The sequence below is a fragment of the Somniosus microcephalus genome, chromosome 12, assembly GCF_052327205.1.
Source record: "Somniosus microcephalus isolate GS21.2 chromosome 12, FLI_Smic_1.0, whole genome shotgun sequence".
Lineage (NCBI taxonomy): Eukaryota > Metazoa > Chordata > Chondrichthyes > Squaliformes > Somniosidae > Somniosus > Somniosus microcephalus.
This window is the reverse complement of record NC_140998.1, coordinates 162,947,066-162,963,558: the sequence shown is the minus strand read 5'-3', so window position 1 is coordinate 162,963,558 and position 16,493 is coordinate 162,947,066. Positions and strand designations below refer to the sequence as shown.

General features: G+C 46.7%; 1 protein-coding gene across 1 annotated transcript in view; it reads right to left on the bottom strand.

Annotated features, from left to right (window-relative positions):
* Positions 1-16,493, bottom strand: part of LOC147109670 (cytosolic phospholipase A2 zeta-like) — a 193,610-nt gene that overhangs the window by 161,463 nt on the left and 15,654 nt on the right. Inside the window, exons 2-3 of the mRNA XM_086003756.1 lie at positions 16,031-16,103; positions 11,043-11,179 (exon numbers count right to left, since the gene is read on the bottom strand). Coding sequence (XP_085859882.1) covers positions 11,043-11,179; positions 16,031-16,103 — 210 coding nt within the window. The remainder of the gene's footprint in view (positions 1-11,042; positions 11,180-16,030; positions 16,104-16,493) is intronic.

Here is a 16,493-nt window from a genome sequence, read left to right as displayed (position 1 = left end):
TTAATTTCCATATAATTTACATTGCCATTTTTTCTTCAGGTGTAATCAGGTGCAGGCACCAGAAAAGCCAGAGAGGGAGTGTGGAGGTAGTGCTTTTTGGGAGCAGAATGGGAGCAAATGGTCAGTGTCCATTTTTCCTCTGCACTGCACTCATTATGGGGTGCTATCTATTTGGAAGAACAGAACAATATTGATATTCTAGTCCTTTATAGAAATCCAGCAACATATCTCCTGTAAAAAAAGCCCAAATAATACTGAAAATCAAGCTCGCAGGGATTGCTTTTTCTCTTCTAATTGCTGACTGGCACAACACTAAAATGTGCCTGAATTTTGTTAGGTTCTCAAGTGCATCCATAAGATAGTCGGTCTAACTGCAAGAAGGAAAATAGGCTTTCTGTCAATCTTATCCCATGGAAGCTCTTGTCTTAATAAATAAATCTGCATCAGTAATGGTGACCATGAAACTATCGGATTGTCATAAAAACCCATCTGGTTCACTAATGTCCTTTAGGGAAGGAAATCTGCCGCCCTTACCCGGTCTGGCCAGTATGTGACTCCAGACCCACAGCAATGTGGTTGACTCTTAACTGTCCTCTGAAACTGCCACTCAGTTGTATAAGGCAGCTCACCACCACCTCCTCTAGAGCAATTAGGAATGGGAGATAAATGCCAGTCTTGCTAGCGATGCCCACATCCCGTGAACGAATAAATAAACAAAAAACTAAAACCCATCTCATAGCTCGACAATCGGCAATTCACTCATCCTAATCAACGGATCTCAAATTATTAACATTAGTGTTTCTCAAACACTATTATACCTATAGATTAAACACTCCCTCCAATAACAATTACACCTATAGATTAAACACTCCCGCCAATAACAATTACACCTATAGATTAAACACTCCCTCCAATAACAATTACACCTATAGATTAAACACTCCCTCCAATAACAATTACACCTATAGATTAAACACTCCCTCCAATAACAATTGCACCTATAGATTAAACACCCCTCCAATAACAATTACACCTATAGATTAAACACTCCCTCCAATAACAATTACACCTATAGATTAAACACTCCCTCCAATAACAATTACACCTATAGATTAAACACTCCCTCCAATAACAATTACACCTATAGATTAAACACTCCCTCCAATAACAATTACACCTATAGATTAAACACCCCTCCAATAACAATTACACCTATAGATTAAACACTCCCTCCAATAACAATTACACCTATAGATTAAACACTCCCTCCAATAACAATTACACCTATAGATTAAACACTCCCTCCAATAACAATTACACCTATAGATTAAACACCCCTCCAATAACAATTACACCTATAGATTAAACACTCCCTCCAATAACAATTACACCTATAGATTAAACACTCCCTCCAATAACAATTACACCTATAGATTAAACACTCCCTCCAATAACAATTACACCTATAGATTAAACACTCCCTCCAATAACAATTACACCTATAGATTAAACACTCCCTCCAATAACAATTACACCTATAGATTAAACACTCCCTCCAATAACAATTACACCTATAGATTAAACACTCCCTCCAATAACAATTACACCTATAGATTAAACACTCCCTCCAATAACAATTACACCTATAGATTAAACACCCCTCCAATAACAATTACACCTATAGATTAAACACTCCCTCCAATAACAATTACACCTATAGATTAAACACTCCCTCCAATAACAATTACACCTATAGATTAAACACTCCCTCCAATAACAATTACACCTATAGATTAAACACTCCCTCCAATAACAATTACACCTATAGATTAAACACTCCCTCCAATAACAATTACACCTATAGATTAAACACTCCCTCCAATAACAATTACACCTATAGATTAAACACTCCCTCCAATAACAATTACACCTATAGATTAAACACTCCCTCCAATAACAATTACACCTATAGATTAAACACTCCCTCCAATAACAATTACACCTATAGATTAAACACCCCTCCAATAACAATTACACCTATAGATTAAACACTCCCTCCAATAACAATTACACCTATAGATTAAACACTCCCTCCAATAACAATTACACCTATAGATTAAACACTCCCTCCAATAACAATTACACCTATAGATTAAACACCCCTCCAATAACAATTACACCTATAGATTAAACACTCCCTCCAATAACAATTACACCTATAGATTAAACACTCCCTCCAATAACAATTACACCTATAGATTAAACACTCCCTCCAATAACAATTACACCTATAGATTAAACACTCCCTCCAATAACAACTACACCTATCGATTAAACACTCCCTCCAATAACAATTACACCTATAGATTAAACACCCCTCCAATAACAATTACACCTATAGATTAAACACCCCCTCCAATAACAATTACACCTATAGATTAAACACTCCCTCCAATAACAATTACACCTATAGATTAAACACTCCCTCCAATAACAATTACACCTATAGATTAAACACTCCCTCCAATAACAATTACACCTATAGATTAAACACTCCCTCCAATAACAATTACACCTATCGATTAAACACTCCCTCCAATAACAATTACACCTATAGATTAAACACTCCCTCCAATAACAATTACACCTATAGATTAAACACTCCCTCCAATAACAATTACACCTATAGATTAAACACTCCCTCCAATAACAACTACACCTATCGATTAAACACTCCCTCCAATAACAATTACACCTATAGATTAAACACCCCTCCAATAACAATTACACCTATAGATTAAACACTCCCTCCAATAACAATTACACCTATAGATTAAACACTCCCTCCAATAACAATTACACCTATAGATTAAACACTCCCTCCAATAACAATTACACCTATAGATTAAACACTCCCTCCAATAACAATTACACCTATAGATTAAACACTCCCTCCAATAACAATTACACCTATAGATTAAACACTCCCTCCAATAACAATTACACCTATAGATTAAACACTCCCTCCAATAACAATTACACCTATAGATTAAACACTCCCTCCAATAACAATTACACCTACAGGTTAAACACCCCCTCCAAAAGCACATATGCCCATAGATTAAACATACCGCCAAAAACAAGTGCACCTAAAGGGGAAAAGACTGAAGTAAAGGTATAAGGTAACTTAGGCAAAAAAGGGAAAAGTAATAGTGTTAAAAAATAGGCAAAGGATAAAGGTTAAAATTGCATTGTGCAGAGTGTGGGATGAAAACTGGTGGAACTGGAAGTAATTATTTTACTGGAAGATCTAGATTTAATAGCATTAACAGAAACCTAGCAGCAATCTGGATAAGAATGGAAAAATAAACATATCGAGATAGAACGTATTTAGAAGGGATAGAAAAGATAAGAAAGGAAGTGGGGTGCCAATATTGGTAAAAGAGGGAATACATGCTGAAGAGAAGGTTGCTGTAGACAAGGAAGGTGCACAGATAGAGTCAATATGGTTGCCACTCAAAGATTTCTTTAAAAAGGCTTGTTATGTTAGTAGGGGTGTAGTACAAACCTCCAAATTGTGGGAAAGAAATGGATGAGCAAATCTGAAGTCAGATTAGAGAAATGCATAGGAAGGACAACATTATTGTTCATGGGGATTTTAATCATCCACTTGTTGATTGGGACAGAAAGGGAATAAATGGAGAAAAGGGAATGAAATTCCAAACTTGTGCACAGGACTCCTTCTTCAAGAAGACCTACAAGGGGGAAGTGTTGCTAGATCCAGTTAAGGCTAGTGAAATGAGCATTGGTTGAGGAGGAAATTGTGACAACATTCAAGATAAGATTGGATAGGTGGAATAAAATAAAAGGGTTGGTGGGATAAGAAAGGGACGTGCAAATGTGATTAGAACTATTTACTCACATGGAGGGTAAACGTCGACATGGACTGGTTGGGCCGAATGGCCTGTTTCTGTGTTGTAACGACTACATATTTCTACAAATGACAGGCCAGGGGCTTCAGCTGGAATGGGGACTCCTTAAACTGGGAGTTACCGGTCCTGGTCCCGGATGGGCACCCAGCATAGTAGTGGCAGGGCAAATGAAGGGCAGGGCTAGACCTGGACCCCCAAAGAGAGCATATTGATTTAAAAAGCAATATTTTCCAGATCACCCCCCGCTCCTTGCTTGGAGGGCTGATCAGAATTTTGGCAGTCGGGACCTGGGCAATCCAGCCATCACAGGTGGGAGAGCAGCCATCCCAGTTCCCAGACACACAGAGCAGGCAGGCAGGCAGGTGCCAGAGAAGCGTTCCGAGTGGCACTTTCACCTGCTTGCCCGACTGAAATGAGGTACTCTCCAACTGAACCTGCAAATTCCAATGTGGGTCGTTGTTGGGGGGAGGGGGCACCGGCAGACCTGAGCCCAATCCAACAACTACCCACACAGGAATTGCAGAACAATTATGCCTTTAGAATGAATATCCCCCCAAAAATTATACCCATAGAATGAACACCCCCATAAATTATACCCATACACTGAATGTCTGCAAAACAATTCTACCTATAGAATGAACACCCGAATAAATGATACCCATAGACTGAATGTCTGCAAAACAATTATACCTAAAGAATATAGAGCCCAAAACAATTACACCTATGGAATGAACATCCTCATAAATGATACCAATAGATTGAACACCCCAAAACAATTATACCTATAGAATGAACACCCCAAACAATTTTCATGCTATCCTCTATATCTCTATGGAGGTGATTTTTATGTGGGTGCCCCTCACCTTCAGTGACTTGTGCTTGACATGTTATGTAGCAGACATTTTTTTAAGCAGCGAGGTGTTATGATCTGGTGACGGAAACAGATTCATCAGTAACTTATAAAAAGGGATTGGATAAATACCTGAAGAGGACCAAATTGCAGGGCTATGCGGAAAGAGAAGGGGACTGGGACTAACTAGATAGCTCTTTCAAAGAGCCAGCACAGACACGATGGGACGATTAGCCTCCTTCTGTGCTAAAAGATCCTATGCTATAGGCTATGTGCACCCCTCCCAATGTGATATAATATGGGCTCCACACACCCCTCCCAATGTGACACAATATGGGCTCCACACACCCCTCCCAATGTGACACAATATGGGCTCCACACACCCCTCCCAATGTGACACAATATGGGCTCCACACACCCTCCCAATGTGACACAATATGGGCTCCACACACCCCTCCCAATGTGACACAATATGGGCTCCACACACCCCTCCCAATGTGACACAATATGGGCTCCACACACCCCTCCCAATGTGACACAATATGGGCTCCACACACCCCTCCCAATGTGACACAATATGGGCTCCACACACTGTGGTGATTATTCTTGTTTTGTAAGAAGTATTGTGATTGGTTGTCTGTTTCCTGCCATTGAGATATATGCTGTAAACTCATTGGTAGTTGATGTCATGTGATTTGTGGTGGCCATCTTAAATTCAGTTCTCTACAGCCTTGGTTGGGACTGGGTGTTGAAGATGTGCTGCTGGGTTTTTAAGGTAAATAAAGCCTAGATTTAGAAAGGCAAATCTACTTTTCATTTCACACACCCCTCCCAATGTGACAATATGGGCTCCACACACCCCTCCCAATGTGAAACAATATGGGCTCCACACACCCCTCCCAATGTGACACAATATGGGCTCCACGCACCCTCCGAATGTGACACAATACGGGCTCCACACACCCCTCCCAATGTGACTCAATATGGGCTCCACACACCCCTCCCAATGTGACACAATATGGGCTCCACACACCCCTCCCAATGTGACACAATATGGGCTCCACACACCCCTCCCAATGTGACACAATATGGGCTCCACACACCCCTCCCAATGTGACACAATATGGGCTTCACACACCCCTCCCAATGTGACACAATATTGGCTCCACACACCCCTCCCAATGTGACACAATATGGGCTCCACACACCCTCCCAATGTGACACAATATGGGCTCCACACACCCTCCCAATGTGACACAATATGGGCTCCACACACCCTCCCAATGTGACACAATACGGGCTCCACACACCCCTCCCAATGTGACACAATATGGGCTCCACACACCCTCCCAATGTGACACATGTGGTAAACCACTGTTATAGTTATCACTGTATATTGTTCTCACTGTTCTCACTGTCACATCACTACACGAGGTCGCCTCTTGTCGCACTGTTATACCTGGGCTGACCACCTCCGACTCCGCCCATTACCTGCCCAGGTATAAAGGTAGCTGACTGGCTAGTATTCCTCCCTGTTGGATCGGATCACCCACGAGGGTGGGCTCTGTTATTTAGCCAATAAAAACCTTCAGTTACGTTCTTAACTCGTCGCCTTTTATTGGACTAATTGATAGGCATATCAATTTTATTGGCTAAATTTTAAAGATGTCTGATAATGAACAGCAACAGCAAGGAGCTCACCCAGCAGCACAGCAACAGCAGCCTCCAGACAACGGGCCACACCAGCCGGCTTGGCTGCAAGCCTTGAAACCACCATACCTGGATCTAAACCCACAGGCACCAAACTCAGCCAACGACTTCAAACACTGGCTGGACTGCTTCGAATCGTACCTGGAGGAAGCCGTCGTCCCTCAGAGATCCAAACTAAGAGTCCTGAAAGCCCAAGCGAGCCCGAGAGTATATACACTCATCCAGGACATGACTACGTACGACGACGCCATCAACCTACTGAAACAGCAGTACCGGAGCCTGGTAAACTACATGTACACTAGGCATCTCTTAAGATCTCGCCAGCAACAGCCAGGAGAATCGATAGCTGAATTTTCACGAGCGCTGAGACAACTCGGCAGGAACTGTGACTTTAAAGCGGTGACGGCTACTGCGAACATGGAAGACAATGTCCGCGACGCCTTGGTGAGAGGCCTACGTTCCGACTACACACGGCAAAGACTGCTTGAAGCTAAGGACATAGACCTGGACAAGGCCGAAGCCCTCGCCCTCACCCTAGAGGCCACCCAGCAAGACCAGGAAGCGTTTGCCAGGTACTATTCGCGACCCTGGGACTCGGGCCCGACCCCCACCCCACCACCCTTCACAGCGCTGCCCCCGGGACCTACCTCAGCGTCTGCATCACGGATCCGACCGGGCCCGCTAGCCCCGGTACCGGCCCCGACATCAGGCAACCCCGATCGGGCCGCTGGCTGCTTCTTTTGCGGCCAGGAGAAGCATCCGAGGTCGCGCTGCCCAGCCAAAAACTCGACCTGCAAAACCTGCCTCAAGAAAGGCCACTTCTCCAAGGCCTGCAGAAGCAAATCCTCAGAAGCCAGCAGTGCCTCATGCGAACCCTGGGGGCGGCCATCTTTGTGCGGGGCAGCCGAAGCCTGCAGAGCCTCATGGGAAAACCAGGGGCGGCCATCTTTGTGCGGGGCAGCCGAAGCCTGCAGAGCCTCATGGGAAAAGCAGGGGCGGCCATCTTTGTGCGGGGCAAACGATTTAAACAGAGCCTCATGTGAACTACGGGGGCCGCCATCTTCGCCGCCATCTTGTCATGACAACGACGCGCTCATCTACAATCTACACCCTAGCTTCCGTGACCCTGGATCAAGCCCGCCCGCACCACCTGGCCAGCTCAATGATGGACATCAAAGTCAACGGCCACGCCACGACCTGCCTGTTCGACAGCGGAAGCACGGAGAGCTTCATCCACCCAGACACGGTGAGCCACTACTCCCTCCCCGTCCTGCCAACGCGCAGCCGCATCTCGATGGCATCGAGGTCGCACGCCACAGACATCAGCGGCTACTGTGTCGTGACATTGTCGGTTAAAGGGACAGAGTATAAAAATTTTAAACTCCTCGTACTCCCCCAGCTGTGCGCTGCCGTCATACTAGGGCTGGACTTCCAATCCCACCTCCAAAGTGTAACCCTAGCATACGGTGGACCCCTCCCCCCACTCACAGTCGACAACCAGCGAAAGTTAAACCGCCCACCGCGTAACACCTGCAGCCTATCCACCCTCAAGGTACCGCCACCTTCCCTGTTCGCTAACCTCACCCCCGACTGCAAACCTGTCGCTACTAAGAGCAGGCGGTACAGCGCTGGGGACAGAGCCTTCATTAGCTCTGAGGTGCAGCGACTCCTGAAAGAGGGCATTATTGAGGGGAGCAGCAGCCCCTGGCGTGCCCAGGTGGTGGTAGTCAAGACCGGCGACAAAAATCGCCTGGTTATCGACTACAGCCAGACCATAAACAGATACACCCAGCTGGACGCATACCCCCTCCCCCGCATATCGGACATGGTCAATGAGATTGCACAATACCGCGTATTCTCGACCATCGACCTCAAGTCGGCCTACCACCAACTCCCCATCAGCCCGGAGGACAGCCAGTACACCGCCTTCGAGGCGAATGGCCGCCTCTACCAATTCCTTAGGGTCCCCTTTGGTGTCACCAACGGGGTCTCGGTTTTCCAACGGGAGATGGACCGGATGGTTGACCAGAACGGACTACAGGCCACTTTCCCCTATCTCGATAACGTCACCATCTGCGGCCGCAACCGGCAGGACCATGACGTGAATCTGGAGAAATTCCTCCGTACGGCCCAACGGCTGAACCTCACCTACAATAAGGAGAAATGCGTGTTTAACACAGCGCGCCTTGCCATCCTTGGCTGTGTAGTAGAGAACGGAGTCATCGGCCCCGACCCCGAAAGAATGCGCCCCCTCATGGAGCTACCCCTCCCCCACTGTCCAAAAGCACTTAGGAGAACCCTGGGGCTTTTCGCCTACTATGCCCAATGGGTACCCAATTATGCGGACAAAGCCAGACCCCTCCTGAAAACCACATCCTTCCCCCTCACGGAAGAGGCGTGCGCGGCCTTCTCCCTCATTAAGGGAGACATAGCCAAGGCCACAATGCACGCAGTGGATGAGTCAATCCCCTTCCAAGTGGAGAGCGATGCATCCGACTTCGCCCTAGCCGCTACCCTTAACCAGGAGGGTAGGCCGGTAGCCTTCTTCTCAAGGACCCTACAGGGCCCCGAGACCCGACACTCGTCGGTCGAGAAGGAAGCCCAGGCAATTGTGGAGGCAGTATGGCGCTGGAGGCACTACTTGGCAGGCAAACGATTTACCCTCCTCACCGACCAACGCTCGGTTGCCTTCATGTTTAATAACAAGCTGAGGGGCAAGATCAAGAACGACAAAATCTTGAGGTGGAGAATCGAGCTTTCCACCTATGATTATGAGATCTTGTACCGGCCCGGTAAACTGAACGACCCCCCTGATGCTCTTTCACGCATTACATGCGCCAGCGCGCAAAGTGATAGACTTCAGACCCTCCACAATGACCTCTGCCACCCCGGAGTCACCAGACTCTACCATTTCATTAAGGCCCGCAACCTGCCATACTCCATCGAGGAGGTCAGGACCATGACCAGGAACTGCCAGATCTGTGCTGAGTGCAAACCGCACTTCTATAAGCCGGACAGAGCAAGCCTGATCAAGGCCACCCGCCCCTTCGAGCGTCTGAGCATCGACTTCAAGGGGCCCCTACCGTCATCCGACCGTAATGTGTACTTCCTCAACATCGTTGATGAGTACTCCCGTTTCCCCTTTGCCTTCCCCTGCCCAGACATGACCAGTAACACGGTCATTAAATGCCTGAACAAACTCTTCGCCTTGTTCGGGTTCCCGAACTATATACATAGTGACCGGGGCGCCTCCTTCATGAGCGAGGAACTCCGTCAGTTCCTATTGGAGAGGGGTATTGCAGCAAGCAGGACCACCAGCTACAACCCCCGAGGGAACGGCCAGGTGGAAAGAGAGAACGCGACGGTATGGAAGGCCACCCTCTTAGCCTTAAAGTCTAAGGGCCTCCCAACCTCCCGCTGGCAAGAGGTCCTCCCGATTGCGCTGCACTCCATCCGGTCACTACTTTGCACTGCCATTAACACCACCCCCCATGCTCGAATGTTTGTCTTCCCCAGGAAGTCGACTACGGGAACCACCCTACCAACCTGGCTGACCTCTCCGGGACCCGTCTTGCTGCGAAAGCACGTGAGGGCCCATAAAACGGACCCCCTGGTCGAGAAGGTGAACCTCCTGCACGCCAACCCCCAGTACGCCTATGTGGCTTACCCAGACGGACGGGAGGACACTGTCTCCTTACGAGACCTCGCACCCTCACCCCCCCCTCCCAACCCCCCCGAGTCCAGCCGAGGTAGACGGCATGCCGGAACCCCACGAGCCTTTGCCGACTACGCAGACACCAGCTTTAACACCGGATAATGTAACACCGCCGCTGCGACGATCGGAGAGGCTAACGAAGCCTCCGGACAGACTGACATACCAGAGCTGGTAATACACTTCACCCCGCCGGACTCTAATCTAAACAAGGGGTGAATGTGGTAAACCACTGTTATAGTTATCACTGTATATTGTTCTCACTGTTCTCACTGTCACATCACTACACGAGGTCGCCTCTTGTCGCACTGTTATACCTGGGCTGACCACCTCCGACTCCGCCCATTACCTGCCCAGGTATAAAGGTAGCTGACTGGCTAGTATTCCTCCCTGTTGGATCGGATCACCCACGAGGGTGGGCTCTGTTATTTAGCCAATAAAAACCTTCAGTTACGTTCTTAACTCGTCGCCTTTTATTGGACTAATTGATAGGCATATCAACACATCTGGGCTCCACACACCCCTCCCAATGTGACACAATATGGGCTCCACACACCCTCCCAATGTGACACAATACGGGCTCCACACACCCCTCCCAATGTGACACAATATGGGCTCCACACACCCCTCCCAATGTGACACATCTGGGCTTAACGTAACTCGAAACATGGCAGGATGATATTAGTTTTATCCACCATACTCATCCCCATATAGCACCCTCCAAACGTGGCAATACAATTGTGGCTCAGGATATCCCAGCAGCATTTAGTCTATAACTTTTGGTATGGGCTCTAACTGTTCCACACCACAGCAGATTGTCTTCTTTTCTCAGGTTTACCTTCACCATACTATGGATCCTGTAATTGAAGGTTTCATTCCACTCAGGACTTTCGTTATTGGAAATGGTTTTTGTTTTGTAATCGACTGAAGACGCCGTCGGGAGATGTAAAGAAACAAAGCAGTCTGCTGCAGTTACTGTGAACAGACACAACAGTGAAATAATCAAAAGGTGCGTCAATGCAGCCTGGTTGCACAGGAATCTTACAGCATGACAGTGTAAGGCAGGCGGTCTTGGTCTCTGCTATTCCTGCATGTAAACAGAGGCTAGTTCAAACTATTAAAAATACCAAGAATCTGCACTTTTCACTCTGATGCTTCAAAAACAGATTTTTGTTTGAACTTTGCACTTAAGGGGGCCTTGTTGCCCTGACAACACAACCTGCCTTGTCATTTTCCCAGATACATAAACGCAAGTCCGCTATCACACAGTAGGTTGGGCAATGACACCATTTTATCACTGATGGCATTTCATACAATCATACAGCGCAGGAGGCCATTCGGCCCATCGTGCCCGTGCTGCTTAAAATATCCTACTTGACTGAATGTTTACTTTGGTACCATCTACAAATCTGACCAATTTACATTGAGATTCTGAATCAAGTTGTAGGCCGCGATTTTACGAACCTCGGCGGGTCTGTGACGGGCGACATCGGTGGCGGGTCCCGACCCCGCTGCGGTCTCCATCCCGGCCTCTGAAATGCATTTACCGTGATTGGGCTTGTTAAGCCTGCTCAGCACATTTCCCAGCCAATTAGAGGAAATGGGTCTGGTAGCATCATTTGATGACGCGTCATCAGCCGGTTTCCTTAAAGGGACCATGGCCAAATTTATTTTGACATTTGTGCTGTCAGTGTTCTACAGCATTGAGGTGCTGCAAACACTGACAAGCACTGCACAGAGGTGCAGGGCTGCACCCAGGCTCTCCCATGACGCCCTCCATATGCTTATGGAGTCACAGCACGCAGGGAGGTTCTCTTCCCTTCCCATGGGCGGAAGAGACCTCCCCAGGAGATCAACACAGCCTGGTTGCACATTGCAGAAGAGGGCACAAAGAGGGATGTGGTAAAGAGGACCTGGGTGTAGGGCCACAAATATTTCAATGATCTCAGTACATCACAAAACGTTAGTACAGAGCCACACTCAGCAGGATGACGTTGTGCCTCTCATCACATTCCCATCACTCTACCTTCCCCTACCCTACTCCTACACATCCTTACTCACACCAACTTACCTCGCACCTCCACCCCTCCCTCTCGATCTACATTATCACATCCCCATCACACTAACGACCCCTCACACTCATCCTAGTACAATCATACCAACAAACAACTCACAAGGGTAGGCACTTGGGCGTTTTATGCAATGTTCATGTGAAGTTTCTGTTAATGTGGTGTCAAAGATTGAAACCTTTATTTTCAACACATTGCGTTCTTGGACAGATTTGTCTGCACCTTTGGAAGTGGCTTAGTGAGTTGCAGTTAATGGTGAGACATAACAGTACCCCCTGCAATGGTGATGAGTGTGAAAGGAATGGCTTGGGCATTGTAGGGATGCTTTATGGTGTTGGTGTGGGGTGGTGCCAACCTGGCGCATCATGTGGCAGCCAGGGTGTACAGCATCAAGTGAAGTAAATCTGGCCATGGTGAGGCCATCCCTGGCCTCCCGGGCAGCAATGTGGTCGGGTGCTGATGCCCTGTGCAGCATCAGTTGATTGTGGAGAGGGTTGGTGTGGTTGTTGGTGCTGCTGGTGTGCCTGGTGCTGCTGGTGTTGGAGCTGATCGTGGTGGGATTCTGGAGGACCAAGGTGAGAGGGTTTCAAGGGCAGCCATGCTGATGGACTAGATGGCAGGTGAAGTAGAGATGACAGAAGCAATCTGTCAATGGTAGGAGAGGTAATGAGGTCACACTGGATGGAGACTTGTGTAAGGATGTGCAGCATGCTGAATCTGTAGTGGAAATGCAGTTTAGAGAAGCTAGTGGTTGAGGGAACATATCTCAATCAGTTGGGAGCTTTGACTTGACATTTGAAGCTGTCAACTCATCAGCTGATTCAATGGGCACTGACCGCCTCAGTTTCAGAGACGAGGTCTGGGCACAGCGGGAAATCGGTGGGCGACTTGTCAAATCCAAAAAGCTGGGAAAAAACGATTGCTAAGTGGCTGTAAACAAGCCACTAATTACTTTAATTGCCTCCCCCGCCACTGCGTGTCGGGTCTGCTCAGCACTGACAGACCTGACATTTGGTAAAAGCGCATGGTGGCGGGTTCACAGCGAGGTCCTGACCCGCTGGGGGAAAAAAAAACTTTCCCACCTGACTCGCCACCGATCGCGCCCGCTGACCCCCCACAAAATCCAGCCGGTTGATGCAAATTGGGAGCAGTAGTGATGCCAATACCGATCCACAGGGCACCCCACTCAGCACTTCCTCATTTTACCCCTACCTACACCCTCCATACTATACTTGTATTAAAGGGATATTATCTAACCACACACCCCCCACCCACATTTTGATTTGTTTCATCTTTTCTCCACTTGTTTTTAATCCCTGGTGGCTGCACTGTGGGTCTTGCTGCTCCACCTGGGTAATGGTAAATTGAGCCGTCAATGGTATAGAACTCCCGATCGGTAAAGATAATGGAGGGCAGACTGATGAGGGAAATCAAACAAAGAAAAGAAAAATGCAAGAGAAAATACTTCACATACTGGCCAGCAATGTCTAGTTTGTCAGTGATGCCCAAGAATATGCTATACCAAAATCTGAATGATTCCTCTCTACAGGAGTCCTGAATCTCAGGCAGATTCAAGCTAGTAACTAGTGAGCATAAAAAAAAGCTTTATTTTTATTTGTTCTCAGGATGTGGCCAATGCTGGCAAGGCTTCATTTAATGCCCATCACTAGTTGCCCTGATAAGGTATTGGGCCTCTTCCGTGAACTGCTGCCATCCTTGTGGTGTTAGGCCGGGTATTCCAGGATATTGACCCAGCAAGGTTGAAAGAACAACAGGCATTTATGTAGCGCCTTTAACATAGTAAAACGTCCCAAGGCACTTCACAGGAAAGTTAGCAAACAAAATTTGACATCGAGCCACATAAGGAGATATTAGGATAGGTGGCCAAACACTTGTCAGAGGTAGGTTTTGAGGAGTGTCTTGAAGCAGGAAAGAGAGCTAGAGAGACGGAGAGGATTAGGGAGGAAACTCCAGAGCTTAGAGCATAGGCAGCTGAAGGCACGACCGCCAACAGTGAAGCAATTAAAATCAGGGATGTTCAAGAGGCCAGAATTGGAGGAGTGCAGAAATCTCAGGGCTTTGTAGGGCTGGAGGAGGTTACAGAAGTAAAGAAGGGGGAGACCATGGAGGGTTTTGAAAACAAGGATGAGAATTTTTAAATCAAGGTGTTGCCGGACCGGAAGCCAATCTAGGTCAGCGAGCACAGGGGTGATGGGTGATCTGGGCTTGGTGCAAGTTAGGAAAAGGGCAGCAGAGTTTTAGATGAGCTCAAGTGTACGGAGGGTGTAAGGTGGGAAGCCGGCCACGGGGGCATTGGAATAGTCGAGTCTAGAGGTAACAAAGGCATGCATGAGGATTCCAGCTGCAGATGAGCCGAGGCAGGGGCAGGGGCGGAAACGGGCGATGTTATGGAGGTGCAAGTAGGTGGTCTTGGTGATGGAGATGGTATGGGATCGGAAGCTCAGTGTTGATAAATATAGTCACAGTATCCATATGGCGGGTACAGCTGAGCTTCTGGTCAATGGCAATTCCCAAGATGACGTTGGTGGGGAAAAATGGTGGTTGAGGTTCAGGAGGAGATGGCTAGGCCTTTTTTTTTGCTGGAGAGGATCATTGCCTGGCCCGTATGTTACCTCCCAATTGTCAGCCCAAGCCTGGATGTTGTCCAGGTCCTGCTGAAGGCTGGGCTGTTTCATTATCAGAGGAATTTGACCACAGGAGGATTGGTGTGGGAAATGGAAACATCACACTGATGCATTAAGAAGCGCTCAAGTGAAATTGGAACTGAGGTACACTGTTGGGGCACAGTCGAGGGAGTTTTACTGGTGAGGAGGAAGGGATTGGGGTACTGTGGGAAACTACTAGTTTTCTAACTTCACTAAGATTCATTTCTGCCATTTGATAACTCCGAATTTAGATGAAAGGGACAGAGCGGACATATTTCTGGACAAGTTGGAACATAGATATGTGTCTGTGCACACCAGATTCAGGACACGGATATCATAAACTGCTGCTGCATAAAATGAAAATACACACTTATCTGACCTGCATATCTCCAAACAATACTTGCACTGTCTACTGGAGGATTCACTGTGTGCAAGGATCAGGTATTATGCTGGTTAGTCTGCTTTGCTATTTACCGTGGCTGTTTTTTTAAGTAATGGAGGTGAGAAAGGAATTTTTTGTACAAACAAGACCAGGCTGTTCTGGTTTACATTATTATTAATTAACGTGGCCAAGCCTTCCCAGGCTGCCAAGATCTCACTAAGAACAGACTAATATTGACCGATTCCAGACAAAGAGCTGGGTTGAATGCAGAGATTTAGGGTAATACAAACATTCTCAGCGAGAGCACCCTCTTTATCCTTAACTACAATCGACATGTTAGCTACAGATTATTCACAGATGCAATTTAAAATAAAATGGCTGCTCTTGTTCCACATTGCACGGGGAATTGGAAACAAGGTGAGCTACTAGGCTAAAGTAGCTACAGCTAGATTAGATATCGACTCCAAGTGCAAAGCTATCTAGGAGAATGAGCAGAATAATTAACTCAACAAGTTTACATGTGTCTATATAGCACCAGTCACTGAGCGAGTGCTGGAGAGCAGTGAGTGAGTCAGTAAGCAGTGGTGGAGCACAGTGTTCCTATTATGTAAATAAAATAATTAGTTTGTTTAATACAGCGCAAAACTTCTGAAAGAATCAGCAAAATCACAAATACTTTCGACAGTTAAATAGAAATGTAATTACTTACAGAAATCTCCTCCAACGATATTTTTTGCCTGTAGAATTTTCACAGATAAGTCATAGTAAGGTTGTTGCTCTTTCTGAAAAGGAAAGCAGAGTGTTATTGCCCAAAATCATGATACTAAAGTTGAATCCTATTAATGGAGCCCGTGGTACAGAAAGTTAGCATATCCATATACTGCACCATTAATACCAACAATATGGAATTCAAGCAATTAAACCAGGGCTGTCCAATAGAGATCACTGATTAGCCACACATGGCTACAGTGAAACGGTTTTAGCAACATGCACTAACTTTAGTAGAAAACGCCTTACAGATAATACAGGTAAATGCACTTCACATGTACATTTACTTAACAAACATCCACTACCATTCAGTGCAAAATTTTGCAGTCTTTATCAATTCAATTCAATTCAATTCAAATGCTTTATTGGCATGAAAGTTTACAGGGAACCATATTGCCAAAGCT